Source organism: Sinocyclocheilus grahami, unplaced genomic scaffold, assembly GCF_001515645.1.
Source record: "Sinocyclocheilus grahami isolate Dianchi unplaced genomic scaffold, SAMN03320097.WGS_v1.1 scaffold176.1, whole genome shotgun sequence".
In the NCBI taxonomy this organism is placed as follows: domain Eukaryota; kingdom Metazoa; phylum Chordata; class Actinopteri; order Cypriniformes; family Cyprinidae; genus Sinocyclocheilus; species Sinocyclocheilus grahami.
In genome coordinates this window covers 3,082,711-3,101,718 of record NW_015505355.1, presented here as the reverse complement: position 1 = coordinate 3,101,718, position 19,008 = coordinate 3,082,711, and the positions used below count along the sequence as shown (strand labels likewise).

The 19,008-nt window shown below is 34.9% G+C and overlaps 2 protein-coding genes and 1 long non-coding RNA gene across 3 annotated transcripts in view; 1 reads left to right on the top strand and 2 right to left on the bottom strand.

Annotated features, from left to right (window-relative positions):
• fzr1b (fizzy/cell division cycle 20 related 1b) overlaps positions 1-10,800 on the bottom strand; it is an 18,458-nt gene extending 7,658 nt beyond the window's left edge. Inside the window, exons 1-11 of the mRNA XM_016283666.1 lie at positions 10,616-10,800; positions 9,929-10,097; positions 8,786-8,887; positions 8,610-8,673; positions 7,659-7,786; positions 6,304-6,380; positions 4,999-5,104; positions 4,089-4,166; positions 3,942-4,007; positions 3,756-3,858; positions 3,194-3,375 (exon numbers count right to left, since the gene is read on the bottom strand). Of these exons, the coding sequence (XP_016139152.1) occupies positions 3,194-3,375; positions 3,756-3,858; positions 3,942-4,007; positions 4,089-4,166; positions 4,999-5,104; positions 6,304-6,380; positions 7,659-7,786; positions 8,610-8,673; positions 8,786-8,887; positions 9,929-10,027 (1,005 nt within the window). The 5' untranslated portion in view covers positions 10,028-10,097; positions 10,616-10,800. The remainder of the gene's footprint in view (positions 1-3,193; positions 3,376-3,755; positions 3,859-3,941; positions 4,008-4,088; positions 4,167-4,998; positions 5,105-6,303; positions 6,381-7,658; positions 7,787-8,609; positions 8,674-8,785; positions 8,888-9,928; positions 10,098-10,615) is intronic.
• On the bottom strand, positions 106-2,039 carry LOC107593791 (uncharacterized). The gene is made up of 6 exons (XR_001610117.1): positions 1,938-2,039; positions 1,028-1,105; positions 881-946; positions 695-797; positions 345-526; positions 106-140 (listed from the first exon to the last, which is right to left on the bottom strand). It is a non-coding gene; the product is annotated as an uncharacterized lncRNA (long non-coding RNA).
• A 1,714-nt stretch (positions 10,801-12,514) lies between the features above and the next one.
• On the top strand, positions 12,515-18,030 carry zte38 (zebrafish testis-expressed 38). The gene is made up of 12 exons (XM_016283766.1): positions 12,515-12,712; positions 13,894-14,017; positions 14,109-14,172; positions 14,857-14,893; positions 14,980-15,000; positions 15,082-15,108; positions 15,497-15,567; positions 16,440-16,588; positions 16,760-16,998; positions 17,088-17,127; positions 17,812-17,855; positions 17,940-18,030. Exons 1-12 carry the CDS (start codon positions 12,662-12,664, stop codon positions 17,991-17,993), a joined length of 921 nt encoding a protein of 306 aa, XP_016139252.1. The 5' UTR covers positions 12,515-12,661; the 3' UTR covers positions 17,994-18,030.
• Positions 18,031-19,008: the final 978 nt, after the last annotated feature.

Sequence of the window (19,008 nt, the reverse complement as noted above, 5' to 3'; positions counted from 1 at the left end):
TGTTTTTATCAGCTGTTTGGACTCTCATTCTGACGGCACCCATTCACTGCAGAGGATCCATTGGTGAGCAAGTGATGTAATGCTAAATTTCTCCAAATCTGTTCCGATGAAGAAACAAACTCATCTACATCTTGGATGGCCTGAGGGTGAGTACATTTTCATTTTTGGGTGAACCATTCCTTGTTTTCCAATTCTTGTTTATTCATTATAATTTTTTGAAAACTGAAAAACGAAAAAAAGCAACAAACGGACCATGTTCTCAGCCAACTTAGTCAAGTCTTGCATGAAAGGGCTTGTTAAATTTTTCTGCTAATCAGATCATCCTGTTTATATGACGCTCTAACCTTGTTATCGTTCCCTCCAGAGGCGAGGTGCTGGTGGTCAGGTGACCACTTGAGGCCACACACTTCCTGCCTGTGGCCCTGGAGGCGTCTCTCCACAGGAGGAGGTGTCCTCACGTCCCTCTGCAGAATCACTCTGTCCCGGCTACCCGATGACAGCTGCTCTCCATTCCACGCAAGCGCTCCTGAGAGAGAGCAGAGAAGGTGAGACTGAAACCGCCCCGGTTATATGAAGATGATTTGTTCTTGATGGAGAGTTTAATTTACTTAGTGAAAACAAATCTGCTAAATTGCTCAGAGAGTGATTAAAACCAGCAAACATTTCAAGGGAGTGATTTTAGCGTGACACAAACCTACGCGTGCTGAATGTCCCTCCAAACTGGTCAGCTTCCTCCCTCCAGCTGCGTCCCAAATCTGGACAAATCCTTTATGGGTCCCTACAGCCACCAAACTTCCCTGAATGAACAACAAAGACGAAAATATTACCCTGAACAATCACAAATGAGAAATATTCATATAAATAAGAGGTTTGAGCTGACCCTCTCATTCCAGCACACTGATGTAACAGAGTCACCATCCACTGATAAGTCACACAACCGCGTCACCTGTGTAAAATGAAACGCTCAATACTGACGATCACATCAGATTACATCTGTAGCTGTTTGTCCTTATAGTTTGTCTCTTACCTGACTGGTACAGGCACTCCACAGGTAAACACAGGCCCCCAAACCAACACTCAAGAGATTTCCAGCTGACCAGTCCACCTGTTCACAAACGTTTTCAATCAAATTACTCGGCAAATGTTAACATCCTTTGTATAAAAGAAATGCATATTAAATTATATCATATCATATCATATCATATATTATATGTGACTCTGGAGCACAAAACCAGTCATAAGTCGCTGGGGTATATTTGTAGCAATAGCCAACAATACATTGTATGGGACAAAATTATAAATTTTGACTTAAGACTTTTATGCCAAAAATCATTAGGCTATAAAGTAAAGATCATGTTCCAAGAAGATATTTATTAAATTTCCTACCGTAAATATATCAAAACTGAATTTTTGATTAGTAATATGCATTGCTAAGAACTTCATTTGTACAGCTTTAAAGCCGAATTTTCTCAATATTTTGATTTTTTTGCACCCTCAGATTCCAGATTTTCAAATAGTTGGAAATGGAAAATGGAAAGCGTATTTATTCAGCTTTCAAATGATGTATAAATCTCAATTTCAAAAAATTATTGACCTTTATGACTGGTTTTGTGGCCAGGGTATAGTATAGTATAGTATAATATTATATAATATTATGGCATTTTAAATGATCAAAATTTTAAATATAAAAGAAGTGTTATATTATTTTACATGGTTCTCTGAAATACTTATGACTGGTCAATTGTGACATTCTACAGTTTAATATTTTTGTGTAATGACCGCTAGACTGTATAATTGTAAACTGTATAACTGCAGTCCCAGGAAACCAATTTCTTACAGTCAGCTGGTCAGTATCGCAAAAATAAAGTGATAATAATGTACTCTCTTTTCATTATTTAATATTTAGACGTGTAAAAATATCTGTAAACGAAGCGTACCAGGTTGAGGTAGAAGTCATCCTGCAACTCTGGGGCATCAAGAACCTTGAATGGGATCTTGGAAATCTTGCGTGCTGGCTTTCGGGGTGAACGCAATAGTTTGTGACTGCAGATGCAAAAATTAAAAAATCAGACATGAATAATATATGGATACAATTAATAATGTACAAAAATGTCATGTTTTTATGTGCTATAAGAAAAAAAAATCTTAATCAGTATTTCATTATTTTTGTATGGAGACCTGCACACAGGAGAAAACAAAAATAGATATTATGGACATAAACTGAGGATTTGCTTTTCTCACAACTAATTTGTGGCCACGTTTTATTAATCAGTTCCCTCATTTTAGTTAAATCATGTCCACGTTGTACTGATTTGTTCCCTTGATTTGATTTAATTTAATTAAATCATAACTACATCTTGGGAACAAATTCTTCATTTGTTGTGACAATGTCTTTTTCTTTGCATGTCATGTGTGGGGCTCTATATTTTGGTCTTTTATAATAAAAAATATCTGTATTTGTCAAAAGGATTGAGAAAAATCAGCTTAATTCGGCAACACATTAATATACGGACCAATTCTCACTATTAACTAGTTGCTTATTATTAGCATGCCTATTATTAAGATATTGGCTGTTTATTAGTATTATAAAGCACATATTCTGCATGACCATATTCTACATCCCTAATCCTACCCAATACCTAAACTTAACAACTACCTTACTAACTAACTATTAAAGGATCATATGATGCTTTTTTAAAGATCATTATTTTGTGTATTTGGTGTAACAGAATATGTTGACATGCTTTAATGTTCAAAAAACACATTATTTTCAAATACTGTACATTATTGTAGGTCCTCTATGCCCCGCCTCTCTCAAACGTTTCGTTTTCTACAAAGTCCCTCCTTCCTGTTTTTATCAGCTGTTTGGACTCTCATTCTGACGGCACCCATTCACTGCAGAGGATCCATTGGTGAGCAAGTGATGTAATGCTAAATTTCTCCAAATCTGTTCCGATGAAGAAACAAACTCATCTACATCTTGGATGGCCTGAGGGTGAGTACATTTTCATTTTTGGGTGAACCATTCCTTGTTTTCCAATTCTTGTTTATTCATTATAATTTTTTGAAAACTGAAAAACGAAAAAAAGCAACAAACGGACCATGTTCTCAGCCAACTTAGTCAAGTCTTGCATGAAAGGGCTTGTTAAATTTTTCTGCTAATCAGATCATCCTGTTTATATGACGCTCTAACCTTGTTATCGTTCCCTCCAGAGGCGAGGTGCTGGTGGTCAGGTGACCACTTGAGGCCACACACTTCCTGCCTGTGGCCCTGGAGGCGTCTCTCCACAGGAGGAGGTGTCCTCACGTCCCGCTGCAGAATCACTCGGTCCCGGCTACCCGACGACAGCTGCTCTCCATTCCACGCAAGTGCTCCTGAGGTTATATGAAGATTATTTGTTCGTGATGAAGATCTTAGTTTTCTTAGTCAAAACAAATCTGCAAAATTACTCTGAGAGTGATTTAAACCAGCAAAGATTTAAAATCAAATCAAGTTAAGTCACCTTTATTTGAATAGCACTTCATACAATGCTGGTTGTTGTCAAAGCAGCTTTACAGTGACAAACAGGAAAATAGTTTGTCAATGATGCAAGAAGACAATGACAGAGTCATTTTTTCAGCTAAAGTCATTTCATTGATGATTCAGTGATGTCATCATCCAGTTCAGCTCTCTTCCAATAGTGTCTGCGCAATCAGTAAAGCATCCCCAACTAAGCAAGCCAAAGCAAAGTGAGTGATTTTAGTGTGACACAAACCTACGCGTGCTGAATGTCCCTCCAAACTGGTCAGCTTCCTCCCTCCAGCTGCGTCCCAAATCTGGACAAATCCTTTATGGGTCCCTACAGCCACCAAACTTCCCTGAATGAACAACAAAGACGAAAATATTACCCTGAACAATCACAAATGAGAAATATTCATATAAATAAGAGGTTTGAGCTGACCCTCTCATTCCAGCACACTGATGTAACAGAGTCACCATCCACTGATAAGTCACACAACCGCGTCACCTGTGTAAAATGAAACGCTCAATACTGACGATCACATCAGATTACATCTGTAGCTGTTTGTCCTTATAGTTTGTCTCTTACCTGACTGGTACAGGCACTCCACAGGTAAACACAGGCCCCCAAACCAACACTCAAGAGATTTCCAGCTGACCAGTCCACCTGTTCACAAACGTTTTCAATCAAATTACTCGGCAAATGTTAACATCCTTTGTATAAAAGAAATGCATATTAAATTATATCATATCATATCATATCATATATTATATGTGACTCTGGAGCACAAAACCAGTCATAAGTCGCTGGGGTATATTTGTAGCAATAGCCAACAATACATTGTATGGGACAAAATTATAAATTTTGACTTAAGACTTTTATGCCAAAAATCATTAGGCTATAAAGTAAAGATCATGTTCCAAGAAGATATTTTCCTACCGTACTACCGTAAATATATCAAAACTGAATTTTTGATTAGTAATATGCATTGCTAAGAACTTCATTTGTACAGCTTTAAAGCCGAATTTTCTCAATATTTTGATTTTTTTGCACCCTCAGATTCCAGATTTTCAAATAGTTGGAAATGGAAAATGGAAAGCGTATTTATTCAGCTTTCAAATGATGTATAAATCTCAATTTCAAAAAATTATTGACCTTTATGACTGGTTTTGTGGCCAGGGTATAGTATAGTATAGTATAATATTATATAATATTATGGCATTTTAAATGATCAAAATTTTAAATATAAAAGAAGTGTTATATTATTTTACATGGTTCTCTGAAATACTTATGACTGGTCAATTGTGACATTCTACAGTTTAATATTTTTGTGTAATGACCGCTAGACTGTATAATTGTAAACTGTATAACTGCAGTCCCAGGAAACCAATTTCTTACAGTCAGCTGGTCAGTATCGCAAAAATAAAGTGATAATAATGTACTCTCTTTTCATTATTTAATATTTAGACGTGTAAAAATATCTGTAAACGAAGCGTACCAGGTTGAGGTAGAAGTCATCCTGCAACTCTGGGGCATCAAGAACCTTGAATGGGATCTTGGAAATCTTGCGTGCTGGCTTTCGGGGTGAACGCAATAGTTTGTGACTGCAGATGCAAAAATTAAAAAATCAGACATGAATAATATATGGATACAATTAATAATGTACAAAAATGTCATGTTTTTATGTGCTATAAGAAAAAAAAATCTTAATCAGTATTTCATTATTTTTGTATGGAGACCTGCACACAGGAGAAAACAAAAATAGATATTATGGACATAAACTGAGGATTTGCTTTTCTCACAACTAATTTGTGGCCACGTTTTATTAATCAGTTCCCTCATTTTAGTTAAATCATGTCCACGTTGTACTGATTTGTTCCCTTGATTTGATTTAATTTAATTAAATCATAACTACATCTTGGGAACAAATTCTTCATTTGTTGTGACAATGTCTTTTTCTTTGCATGTCATGTGTGGGGCTCTATATTTTGGTCTTTTATAATAAAAAATATCTGTATTTGTCAAAAGGATTGAGAAAAATCAGCTTAATTCGGCAACACATTAATATACGGACCAATTCTCACTATTAACTAGTTGCTTATTATTAGCATGCCTATTATTAAGATATTGGCTGTTTATTAGTATTATAAAGCACATATTCTGCATGACCATATTCTACATCCCTAATCCTACCCAATACCTAAACTTAACAACTACCTTACTAACTAACTATTAAAGGATCATATGATGCTTTTTTAAAGATCATTATTTTGTGTATTTGGTGTAACAGAATATGTTGACATGCTTTAATGTTCAAAAAACACATTATTTTCAAATACTGTACATTATTGTAGGTCCTCTATGCCCCGCCTCTCTCAAACGTTTCGTTTTCTACAAAGTCCCTCCTTCCGACAAGCGCAGTCTGCTCTGATTGGCCAGCTGACCCAGTGCATTGTGATTGGCTGAACACCCCTTGGCCCTTACCATAATCGCAAGCTTCATCTTTCAAAACAACGGTTTTGAGACTTTAGTCTTTGCAACTTCAGGGATCTTATCTATGCACAATCAGCTTGTAACACTCCAAAGAGAAAGAAAAACTTGAAATCGCATCATATGACCTCTTTAATAAGCAGCAAATTAGGAGTTTATTGAGGCAAAAATAAAATAAAGTGTGACCCTTAATTCGTTTTTATAAACAAGTAAATGTATCATGTTTGATAAAGATGTTTTGCAGTGCACACAATAAATTAACAAATGATCAGTTATATTTTGAATTCATGCAGAGATTACAGAGAAAGGATACCTTTTGTTACTGAGAGGAGAGAGGGAATAGGGGGAGATTTCATTGTCAAAAGGCACTCTCTTTGTGTGGATGGTGTACTGAGAGACACAAGAAAAACAAGAGTCTAATACAATATAATAAAATGTGAGAACGAGCTGGTGTATAAAAGAGCAGAAAGTAGTGCTGGGCGGTATACCGGTTGTACCAGTGTTTATTTTTGTTATGATATGAATTTTTAAAATACCGCAATACCGGTGAAAAATTATCGCTTAAACAACGTTCGGAACGCGACACTGTTTGAGAGAGGTTTCTCTTTTGAAAGGCTTTTCACTGTTGCACTGTGGTGAGGGAACTAAGCATATGCTGTATGTGTTACTAAGCGTGAAAGTTCCGAAACTGAAGCTGTAGAACTAATAGAACGTGATGACACAGAAGAACTCATCCACAATATCCACATTGTCCACCACAAATATCCACTGCCCCCTGCCATCAGCTCCCGCGTCTCACACACACGAGCGCCACTTTAGCACTAGATTTAGCAACTTTCAGACCCTTTTAGCGCCTTTTTCCCATAGAATATTCATACTGACAAACCTAGTGACTTTTTTGGATAAACCTTAACTATGGTTCAGTTGGAAGATTTCGCCAGTGCTGTCCCGCGAACACGATGTCTGACTTTCCCGGAGAAGTGTCACCCCTCTCGGCATCTGTTCTGTTCAGTGAGCGGCAGAGAAGCAGCGAATTCAGTTGGCCGCACCGCAGCCATCTCGTCAATAAATGAGTACAAAACAGCGTTTCCTAGCACCTGTCGCTTACTGATTGTTTGGAATTATAAATATGAGCGTAGTTCGTCTGTTAATATTATATGCACTTTTTTGTTTGTTGTTTTTTTTAGTTACTCGGATGCAGGCAGTGCGCTGCATGAGACAAAAAAGTAATATAGCCAAAACAACCGCATAGCCGCTCTTTAGTGTAGATGCATGTTGATTTTATCAGACGATGCCGTGATTATAAATGAGTGACTCCTGGTTAACATGTATTAAAAGGAGTCGTGTTTAGTCACTATGTAGTGTGGTATTTTTTGACAATATTCACTCATCATGACAGTAAAATAGGGCATTCTAAGTCAATATACTGCAGTATTTCCTCTCTCAATCAGTAGAAAATATGGTTAACACCCGGTCATGCATGAAAAAAAAAATACCGTCATGTACCGTGAAACCGGTATAATTTTGAAAAATACCATGATATACATTTTTGGTCATACCGCCCAGCACTAGCAGAAAGCATTACGTTTCTCCAGTGAGCTTGTTATATGAGAGTGAATCTCACATGGATCTGTCATGTAAACGTTCCGGTGTGTTGAGTGGGCTCACCCTGAAGAGGCTGTGTGTGTCCTGTGTGAGGATGGTGTTACGACGATCATCTGTGTGTGGATCAGGCACGGTTTCGATTCCTGCTCCCAACAGCTCGTTCCTCAGCAGTGCAGCATACGCCACAGCATCTGGAAAACACAATCATTTGTTTTGATATATTTTTCATTTTAATATGTATATCTTTTGCTTTAGTGTGCCAATAGACATTGAACATTGCTTTTTTCCCCTAACAGTTTTTAGCTGAAATAGAAAGCTTTATAAACACTATAAATGTCTTTAATGCATCCTTGCTGAATAAAAGTATTTTTCTTTCATTTCTTACCCAAAAAACAACAACATTTTACTGTTAACAGTTACAAAATTTTTCTATTTCAAATAAATGCTGTTCTTTTGAACTTTCTATCCATCAAAAAACCCTGAAAAGAAATTATGCACTACTATTTTCAACATTAATAATAATGAGCATATTCGAATGATTTATGGAGGATAATGTGACACTGAAGACTGGATTAATGATGCTGAAAATTCAGCTTCACAGAAATAAATTGCATTTAAAATGTATTCAAATAGAAAACAGTTATTTTAAATCGCAAAAATATTTAACAATATTAATGTTTTTTGTTGTATTTGGATCAAATAAACAGCCTTAGTGAGCAAAAGCTTCTATTAAAAAATAAAATAAAAACAAAAATGTATATATATATATATATATATATACTCAAAATGATCAAAAGTGACAGTAAACACTTTTATATTGATAAAAAAAATTCTGTTTCAAATCCATGCTGCTCATCTGAATTTCTATTCTTGAAAGAATCCTAAAAGAAGCATCACAGCTTCACCCAGAAAAATCTTACCAGCCCTAAACTTTTGAATGGTATTGTCTGTATATTCATCTGTTCACTGTGGAAAAATTGAGGGCATGTACAAGAAGATGCAGAATGACTTCACCTTTCCCTGTGTCTGTACTAGCATCCTTCGCCCACTGATTCTGATTGGGTGACCAACAGTTCTCCTGCAAACAAAGTGAATTTTTAGTGGTGAAATGACATTAATATACTGGCTTTAATCGATCGTTCTTCTTTACAATGGATGAGTGTAAACACTTCAGATGAATGGTAACTCACATTGGCATAGTGGAAGTTTATGCTCCAGTTGCTGCCAGCACGTGTGGGGATGAACCTGTCTCCTGATTTCACAGTAACCGGACTGCACGCTGCATAACCTGACTGCACACACAGCACAAACAGACAATCATCATATACAATATTTACATTTATGCCTCTTTAAAGGGATAGTCCACCCAAAAATGCAACTTCTGTCATCATTTACTTACATACCCTCGTGTCATTCTAAACCTGTATGACTTTTCTCCCTCTGTGGAACACAAAAGATGATATTTTGAAGAATGTTGGTAACCAAACAGTTTTGGATCCCATTTACTTCCATAGTAGTTTTTTGTCCATATTATAGACGTCAGTGGGACTTAAAACCATTACTAACATTCTTCAAAATATCTTCTTTTGTGTTCAACAGAAGGAGAAACGTCATACGGGTTTGGAACAACTTGAACTAGATAATAGTATATAACTGTGATATTATTATTTTTTGTCCCTTACAATACGAGAAGATTTTTTACAATTATTAGCTAATACATTAAATAATAAATGCTAATCTAATTATTCAAATTAAAATTGTATGTTAATGAACTGCTTGCACTGACATATTTGACACAAGAATGTGTTTACTGTGTATGTGACCCTGGACCACAAAACCAGTCATAAGGGTCAATTTTTCGAAACTGAGATCTATACATCATCTGAAAGCTGAATAAATAAGCTTTCCACTGATATATGGTTTGTTAGAATTGGACAATGTTTGTTCGAGATACAACTATTTGAAAATCTGGAATCTGAGGGTGCAAAAAAAATTGAAATATTGAGAAAATCGCCTTTAAAGTTGTCCAAATGAAGTTCTTAGCAATGCATATAACTAATCAAAAATGAAGTTTTGATATATTTACAGTAGGAAATTTACAAAATATCTTCATAGAACATGATCTAAATTACTTAATATCCTAATGATTTTTGGCATAAAAGAAAAATCACTAATTTTGACCCATACAATGTATTTTTGGCTATTGCTACAAATATACCCCAGCGACTTAAGACTGCTTTTGTGGTCCCTGGTCATGTATGGTTAGAAATATGGCTATATTCCTCACAAAGCTAAGCAATCTCAAATGGCCATCAGTTACAAGATAAACAGACCTCTAAGCATCTGTTTGTGCTTGCCTTGGACGGGTGGCCCTCTGGGACGTTCTGGTGGTTGATTTGCCTTAACAGGCGTCTTTCATAGTCCTGGTCCATTTCTACTGTGATCCACAGTACGACTCTCTCCCTCAGTCAGCAGATGGGGGTCCTTCCAGGTCTCCCATCCCTACAATAAAAAAAACAGATGTATCCATTATTGAATAACACTATACTCATAATATTCTACTTAATATCTGCTCAAGTGACAGCTGTCAAGCCAACATACCTATAATATTGTCACACAATCTTCCCTTCAGTAAAACGTCGGTCATATCTATATATCAGTTAATCACCTTTTGATTACCACATTAACTGTATTTTGATCTGGGGGGGGGGTTTCACACCCAAAAAAAATTATAACATACGTGTAACATTACATTAACTATATTAGAAATCCAAAAGCACACGTTTTATAGGTAATTCGTGGTCATTAAAAAAACAAGTGTTAATAGAGGAGGGAGCGCGTTAATGCCAGCAGGAGGGTTGTAAACAAGCGTATGTAATCAGTTGCCATGGCAGCTCGCTAGCAGCGCTGAGCTAACTGAAGCTTAACATCCAATAATATGACAGGATAACAACGTTTTTATGAGTTTAATAAATATAGGAGACCTTTAAGCCTCGTATTAGTAAAGAGAATAATCTTACCTTAACCAAGTGCTCAGGAAACCCACATTCTACAGACATGTATGTTTAGCTACGTGCACAATGATTTCCTAAACATCTAGTTCGTGTTTTCCCGACGCTGCAACAGAGTATTAAGGCTGTTTAGAGATAATGGTGTGATCATTGAGCAGAGGGCATCAATGTTTATGTTCATGTCAAGATGGCGAGCAAATCAGCTGTGAGAGTGTAATTCCGCGCACTGCCACAAGAGGCGCAGCGTGGCGCTGTCAGAGCAGTGCTAATCCTGCATTATAATGTCAGAAACCAACAGCACAGATTACAGATGAATCCTTCATCATGACTAATGTGTGATTGATTAGTCAGCTCATGCATGATATATATATTTCTAATATGATCTAATTTGATTTTTTAATCAATTATAATGCATTGCACGCAATTCATTTAGACAATAACTTGAATACACCTTTTCTATGATAAACCGGTTTTACATTTCTGAATTCAAATTAATTTTTCATATTATTTAGTTGATCTTAAAGTAAAAGAGTAATAATAATAACAAGCTTTTTGGAGAAAAAAGTCTTTAATGGTGAGATTTTTTTGCCATTTGGAATTATTAAGAGGAAAAAGGTAACTATTAAAGATGATTTGTTCTCAAATATTATCAATATTATGAATGGTATTATAGCAAGACTCTGTTCCCACACATGATCTGCTTGCCTCTGAACATCAGCTGTAGAAATGCGACATCTGCTGGTGGTCATGTGACAAAATGTTAAGAAGCAGTTCCCACTGGCACATTAAGGCATTAAAAAATCATATTTACTTATTTACATTAGATTCTGTAAATGGACAGATTCTGTGTTCACACACACACACTTCAGTGATCCTAATCCTTTTTAAAGGAACATATTGACAACAAAAAGGCTTACACTAAAGGGGTCATATCATACTTGCACGTTTAAGAAACACCCACTTTGAATGTGAAATGAGCAACAATGGTGATCTCACACCAGTTTTATTGCAGTATCATTCCCTTACCAAAAAGCAGTATACTTCAAGTTTATTTTATTAAGTATAGTTAAGTAAAGTTCAAGTATATTTTTAAGTATACTTTATGTAGTAAGTACACAAATATCAGTAGACTAGTAGTATACTTGTAAGTGTACTATTTCAATACTCCTTGGGACTAAATTGGCCCACTTTCTAGTATATAAAAGTATGCTTTAAGTATAACAGTAGTAAACTTTGAGTACACAACTAGTTTACATCAAAATTTTAGCTTGTACTGCAACTATGCTAAAAGTGAACTTATAGGTACACTGATGGTTTACTAATTAAATACTTGTAGTAGCATTTTTAGTACACTTTGAAGTATAGTCTGTAGTTTTAGTGTAGTTTTATACTGCAAGTATACTCGTAAGTTTTGTTTAAGTGAACTTTACATCATACTTTAAGTATACTATGTCCCTATTTAGGTATTAATTTGAATATATTTTGTTACATGAATATTTGAACATACAAAAATATTTTATTCTAGCCTCATGCATTCCTTTTTTATTTAGTTTAAAAGAAGTATACTAATTGCACACTTGAATAAACTTCTTTTTCATAAGGGTTAGCATACTATTATAGTTTTTTAATAGTTTACTATTAAATACTTTTTATTAAGCTTTAGCTTATTTAGTTTAGTTTAATTACTTGAAATGAAAATAAGTTGACTGCGCAACTAGCTGAAATGAAAATACGTTTTTTTTTGTTATATTTATTCATGTTAGTTAAGGTCATTTTTCTTATGCTTTCAGTTTTAGAATTTGTTATGGATAATTATGCCTGTCTCACATCGGCTTGCGGGTCTGATGTCATGTCAGATGTTTATAACCGACATCGCTTTATTCTTTGCACGGCACTAATAAACGATCATATTTATCAAATAACACGTTGCTTTACATAAACAACGGCCGATTAGTTAAGTTAATAACGCGCCGAGTAATTTTTTGATGCCATAACAGGTTCTGAGGAGATCATTTCTCTGTGAGGAAGCTAGTTAACATTAAAGCTAGCTCAAACATGACAACCAGACAGAAGACGCTAGCCCAGGACAGACAGGTGATTGTTGAGGTGAGATACAGAATCAATAACATTTACAATGTGAACTTACAAAAATATAACGTTACCATGCTACCAAGCTGGATATTCAACCTTTGTAGTAGTTTCTATCGTATAACGTTACTGTGAAATGAAGTCCGCTTCTTGGAAGAAGCTTTCAGAAACATATTTTCTTTCTTTCTTTCATCATTATTGTTAGTATTTTACATGACAGTAGTAGCGAATGGTATTTATATACAGCGTTGGGGGTAACGCATTCCAAGTAACGCGAGTTACGTAATCAGATTACTTTTTTTCAAGTAACTAGTAAAGTAACGCATTACTTTTTAATTTACAAGAGAATATTTGAGTTACTTTTTTAAAAAAAAATTTTTTATGTACTTTCCCTTCAGCCTGAGGCTTATTAATTTCACTTTTGGTGTGAAAAGGCTTTTATATTTGCCAAAAATAGAACTTTTTTATTTTAAAAACAAACAAGCAAGCCCTGTCCAGATTTAAAAAGTAACGCAAAAGTAACGTAACGCATTACTTTCCACAAAAAGTAACTAAGTACCGTAATTAGTTACTTTTTTCTGGAGTAACGCAATATTGTAATGCATTACTTTTAAAAGTAACTTTCCCCAACACTGGAAATATACCCATGGTATATATTTAAATACCGTGGTTTTACTATCTGATACTTTCGCTCTACCATAGTAAGTTAACTGTTTTACTATGCAGGTAAGTGATATTATTGTAATATTTAAATTGTAATGTTTTAAAGGAATACTAAGACAAAAATTAAAATGAGCTTAATGTTTACTCGCCCGCAGGCCATCCAAGATGAGTTTGTTTCTTCATCTGAACAGATTTGGAGAAATGTGGGTGCCTTCAGAACGAGAGTCTAAACAGCTAGAAAAACATCACAGTAATGCCGCTCAGCGAGTGATGTAATGCAAAAGAAACCTCTTCATCTTGGATGGCCAAATTTTCATTTTTGGGTGAACTACTCCTTCAGGGCCCCAAAATTATAATTCTATTACATGTAACTTTCATGTAGCTTATTATGAAAATACTGCGTGCTCAATTACATGTCCTCAGATAAATATCTGTGTATGTATGTACGTATGTGGGTATAGATTTCAAGGCACTATTCTTTGTAAAGCTGCTTTAAAGCAGTATTATAAATCAACTAAGCCCCTGTGTTTCATCAGGCACTGGACACTAAAGCTCAGTCACTGGTGTTTGTCAAACGCATGGTGGTTATAGCTGTATCCTCCATCACCTATCTGCGTGGGATATTTCCAGAGGACTCCTACAGATCCAGATACCTGGAAGGTATACGTATACACACTGATTTATTAATGGATGAACATCAGGCCGTTTGAAATATCTCATACAATCAATTATGATGAATGTTGTTCTTCAGATTTGTGTATCAAAGTCCTCAAACAGGATTGTTCATGCCCTGAAGCCCACAAACTCGTCAAATGGTAATTTTATTATTTCTGTTGTTTTTGTATAGCAAATTGCTGTTTGGATCCAGATACCTGGAAGGTATACGTATACACACTGATTTATTAATGGATGAACATCGGGCCGTTTGAAATATCTCATACAATCAATTTTGTTGAATGTTGTTCTTCAGATTTGTGTATCAAAGTCCTCAAACAGGATTGTTCATGCCCTGAAGCCCACAAACTCGTCAAATGGTAATCTTATTATTTCTGTTGTTTTTGTATAGCAAATTGCTGTTTGTATTAGAGCTGGGCAACGATTAATCGCATCCAAAATAAAAGTTTTTGTGTACATAATATATGCATGTGGACTGTGTATATTTATTATGTATATATAAATACACACATATTTTTTAAAAAATATGTTATGTTTATATATTAAATATATTTATATGTAATATAAATTATATGAATATAAATAGATACATGTAAAAATTTTCAAAATATATTTTGTATGTGTGTGTCTTTATATATACGTACATAATAAATATACACAGTACATACACATATGTAAACAAAAACTTTTATTTTGGATTAATCGTTCCCTAGCTCTAGTTTGTATATTCAAATGTATTCTTGAAAGTATATTTGTAATGCTTCATTGAAGTGTAAAATATAATGCTATAAAAAGTCAATATAACCATACTTCTGTCCTTCAAGGCTGTTGGGAAGTTTTGATGCATTGGAGAAGAGATATGTAAGTCAAAAGCACCATATTTAGATATAAATCTCTGTTTTTTCTTTCTTTCTTTCTTTTTAATTATTATTTTTTATATTTTGCAGCTTCAAATGGTGATCATTGGGGTCAGTATGCATGTGATTCAATTCTATAATATCCCCCCACATTATTTACATTTCCTGTTTGTTTTTTATTTTAATCTGCAGGTACACACAAGCCCAGATGACAGTAATGTAAGTCTACAATCTTCCACTGACTTTTTAGATCAGGGATTTTTTAAATTTTGATGCCAATGACCCCTAAATATATATATATATATTTTTTGTGTTCAAAATCATTTATACTGTGAGGCACTGTGCATGTGAAATAGTACACAATTACAACATTAAATAATTGGCTTTTATATTGTTATCATACTAAAGCCAAATTCTAAAGAATATTATTTTTTCAAGAAAATGAATATTTTCTGTAAAATTTATCTGAAGGTTTACCCTTTTTGGACCCAAATTGGAATAATTTTAGACGCAAACCTGAAAAGTTTCAATATATTAGTTGAGGCGTGGATCTAAATGTTAAAAAGTGGACATTAATAATATAACTTTTCCAAACTTGTTTTCTCAGCATGTCATCGAGTCCTACCAGTTTAAGTTCAGATACTCAGAGTGTGGACCACAGATGGACATCCTGTGGAGGTGTAGTATTGTACATTGTTTACTGTTTTTACCGTATTTTTGATCAAATAAATGCAGTTTTACTGAGCAATAAGAGCAATAAGAGATAAAAAAACATAAAAAAAAACATCATAAACGCTTTTGAATACAGACCTAAGGTTGGTCTCTTTTTAAAGAAGACAATATGCAGATTATTGCAGAAGTGAAATCATTAAAAAAAAACGAAAGCATAAAAAAGTTATAGAAGTTTAAATTTACTGTAAAGAAAATGTACTGTACTATTTTTATTGTATTTTATATAAAATAAATATTTTATAAAATATGTTTTAATCCAAAATTGCTATAAAATTAAAGCCATTTGTCTAAATAAGTTGTGTTCCAAATTTGAAGGTGATATTAAAAAAATTGAGGTTCCTATGCAATTTTGTTTAGGCGTTATACCACATCAGCCACCGGGTGCCATCCAAACTCCATTGAATTTTTTTTATGCATTTTTCTGTCACAAATGTATCAATTTCTCTCTCAATATTACTTCTATGACAAAGTAGCCACCAAATATGGAATCTTGAGACTCAGACCTTTCCAACGATATGTATTTTGACAAAATTATGAAAAGTTTTGATTCTAAAAGACCGCAATACATTTGGAATATGACACCTCCCACTAAGGGGGAGGAGCACGCTAAAAGATGTTAAAGTACGATTTCCATGGTAACGCAGTGTCCGATTTCAAAATGGTTTTCACAGGATGAATTTAGAGGTTTTAAGCTTTCAAATGATATTTAATTTATGATGATTACTAAAACATGTGATAGGGAAAAAGGAAACGAAAAATAATTTTAAACCTCCATTCATCTCACATACACTAATCCTTTCCTCTTTTCTTCATTTCAGTAACGCGACTGGGGACACAAGAGTGACCTTGGAGGACACAAAGAAAGCTTCAACGCTCCTGATCAGGAAGCTGTTCCTCCTCATGCAGAATCTAGAGGCTTTGCCCACTGGCGTTTACCTCACTATGAAACTCTACTACTATGATGATGGTACAATATATGCTGCCTTTACATCCTTCTGCAGTATGTTGAGAGAAGTAGATAAGAACGGTTTCTTCATGACAGTTTGTTGAATAGTTCAAACTAGTGATGTTTTTAGGAAAAAATGTATGTGCTTAGTGAAATATCGTAATGACTGGTGTGCTTTTGTCTCAATTTAAGTCACTCCACCTGAGTATGAGCCACCAGGATTCAAGGCAGGTGTAAATGACAGTCTGTGGTTCGAGGGAACTGCAGTGCACTTCAGAGTGGGCGATATTCAGTCTCGCTTCCACAGCATGAAGTTGCGGGTGACGGCAGCACAGAGCCGGCTTGGGAAGCTGCTGGAGGGAGGCCAGTTGAGTGAGAACGACATGGAGATGGAGACACCCTCTCTCTCTCAAATCAGAGCAGCAGAAACGGTATAAAGCAGATGTTATACAGGATGAACTTTGATATGCGTTTACCAGACTGGATTCAGATTATGAAACGTTTCTCTGTCTTGTGACAGGTGACCAGAAACTGTGAGCAGGACCTGCCCTCTGAAGATGGTAAGTACCTGAAACAAGTTTTTGTTCAGAAGGTCTGGTCTGACCAAGTGTGTCGCACACGTCCTGAAAAGTGAAGCCAAAACATTTTGATCGCCATCTAGTGGCTAGCTGCAGTATAGGTCATAATCCCTGCCCTCTCCATGTAAACAAATTCTTCCCAAAATATGTTTTTTTCTCATTTTAGGTAGTTCTTATCACGCTGATGTATGTTCAAGTGTTTGGTATCATAATAAGTTTCCTTTTAGTTAGTTATTTGATGCTATAAAAACGGGGTGTGGTGTCATGATTGTGTGCTAGTGATTGGGTCTGTGGGAGTTTGGGTGGGACTTTGATACCGTAACTCCAGCTCACTGCACTACATCACTACAGCGCAGACTTAGCTCCAAATGAATCACTACTGTGCTGTCTCGGGAACCAAATTATGACTTTTTCACAAGATGACAGCAGCCATATCTGGGATATTTTGCTTTCACTTTTCTATAGTGGAAGGAGGTGGATACGTGTCGTCCATTTTTTTTTTTTTTTTTTTTTCCAGTCCTATTGTCTTAACCTTTTGCAGAATCTATCGCACAGTTCAAACAGCCCAAAAAAGCTATAGCAAAGGAAAGGTATTTTTGATTTTTTTATAGAGATAAAAAGTGTTTTTTTTTTTTTTTACAGTCCTATTGTCTTAACCTTTTGCAGAATCTATCGCACAGTTCAAACAGCCCAAAAAAGCTATAGCAAAGGTAAGGTATTTTTGATTTCTTTATAGAGATAAAAAGTGTTTTTTTTTTTTATTCGTGTTTTTTTCCCTTTATTTATTTGCACAGAGGAAGTGTGTCCGAAGCAAAGTCACAAGGAGGAAAAAGAAGAAATGCTTTTGAAACCACAAGTTCACATCAGACAAAATGAGTTTTAAAGGGTTTTTGCTAATATATATATATATATATTAAGTTAATGGAATCCAGCTCACTGCACTACATCACTACAGCGCAGACTTAGCTCCAAATGAATCACTACTGTGCTGTCTCGGGAACCAAATTATGACTTTTTCACAAGATGACAGCAGCCATATCTGGGATATTTTGCTTTCACTTTTCTATAGTGGAAGGAGGTGGATACGTGTCGTCCATTTTTTTTTTTTTTTACAGTCCTATTGTCTTAACCTTTTGCAGAATCTATCGCACAGTTCAAACAGCCCAAAAAAGCTATAGCAAAGGTAAGGTATTTTTGATTTCTTTATAGAGATAAAAAGTGTTTTTTTTTTTTTATTCGTGTTTTTTTCCCTTTATTTATTTGCACAGAGGAAGTGTGTCCGAAGCAAAGTCACAAGGAGGAAAAAGAAGAAATGCTTTTGAAACCACAAGTTTACATCAGACAAAATGAGTTTTAAAGGGTTTTAAAGTTAATGGAAGTAAAATGCCCTTTTACCAAGTAGAAGTTTTTGACTGGGTAATTAGTTGTGGGGAATTCATCCTCCTCATATTCTAGAATTTTTATATTTATTGATTGGACTTATTGTTTGTAGTACAAACGATGTTGAATGCATGACACATCAGCCGCTTGTATGAGTATATACGTAAATTAAACAATACTTCACACTACCTTACGTGAAATATTCCTTCATAATACACACGCTTTTTTAGTACAATGATGCATCATTTTTTGTCATTAGTTCAAAAATATTACATGCATAGTGTCTCCTCAACCAAATTAATAGGTAAAGCATATATTCACAGCACAAGCATTGTCTGATACACATGCACATTAACCAAAATATCCCATTAAAGCTTTTTAATAATCAAATATAATAACAGTTACTTTAAAATAATGCAGTTTACATTGTTTATGCTCATTAAGAATCACACTATACTACAGTACAGGCACTTTATTGTGAAA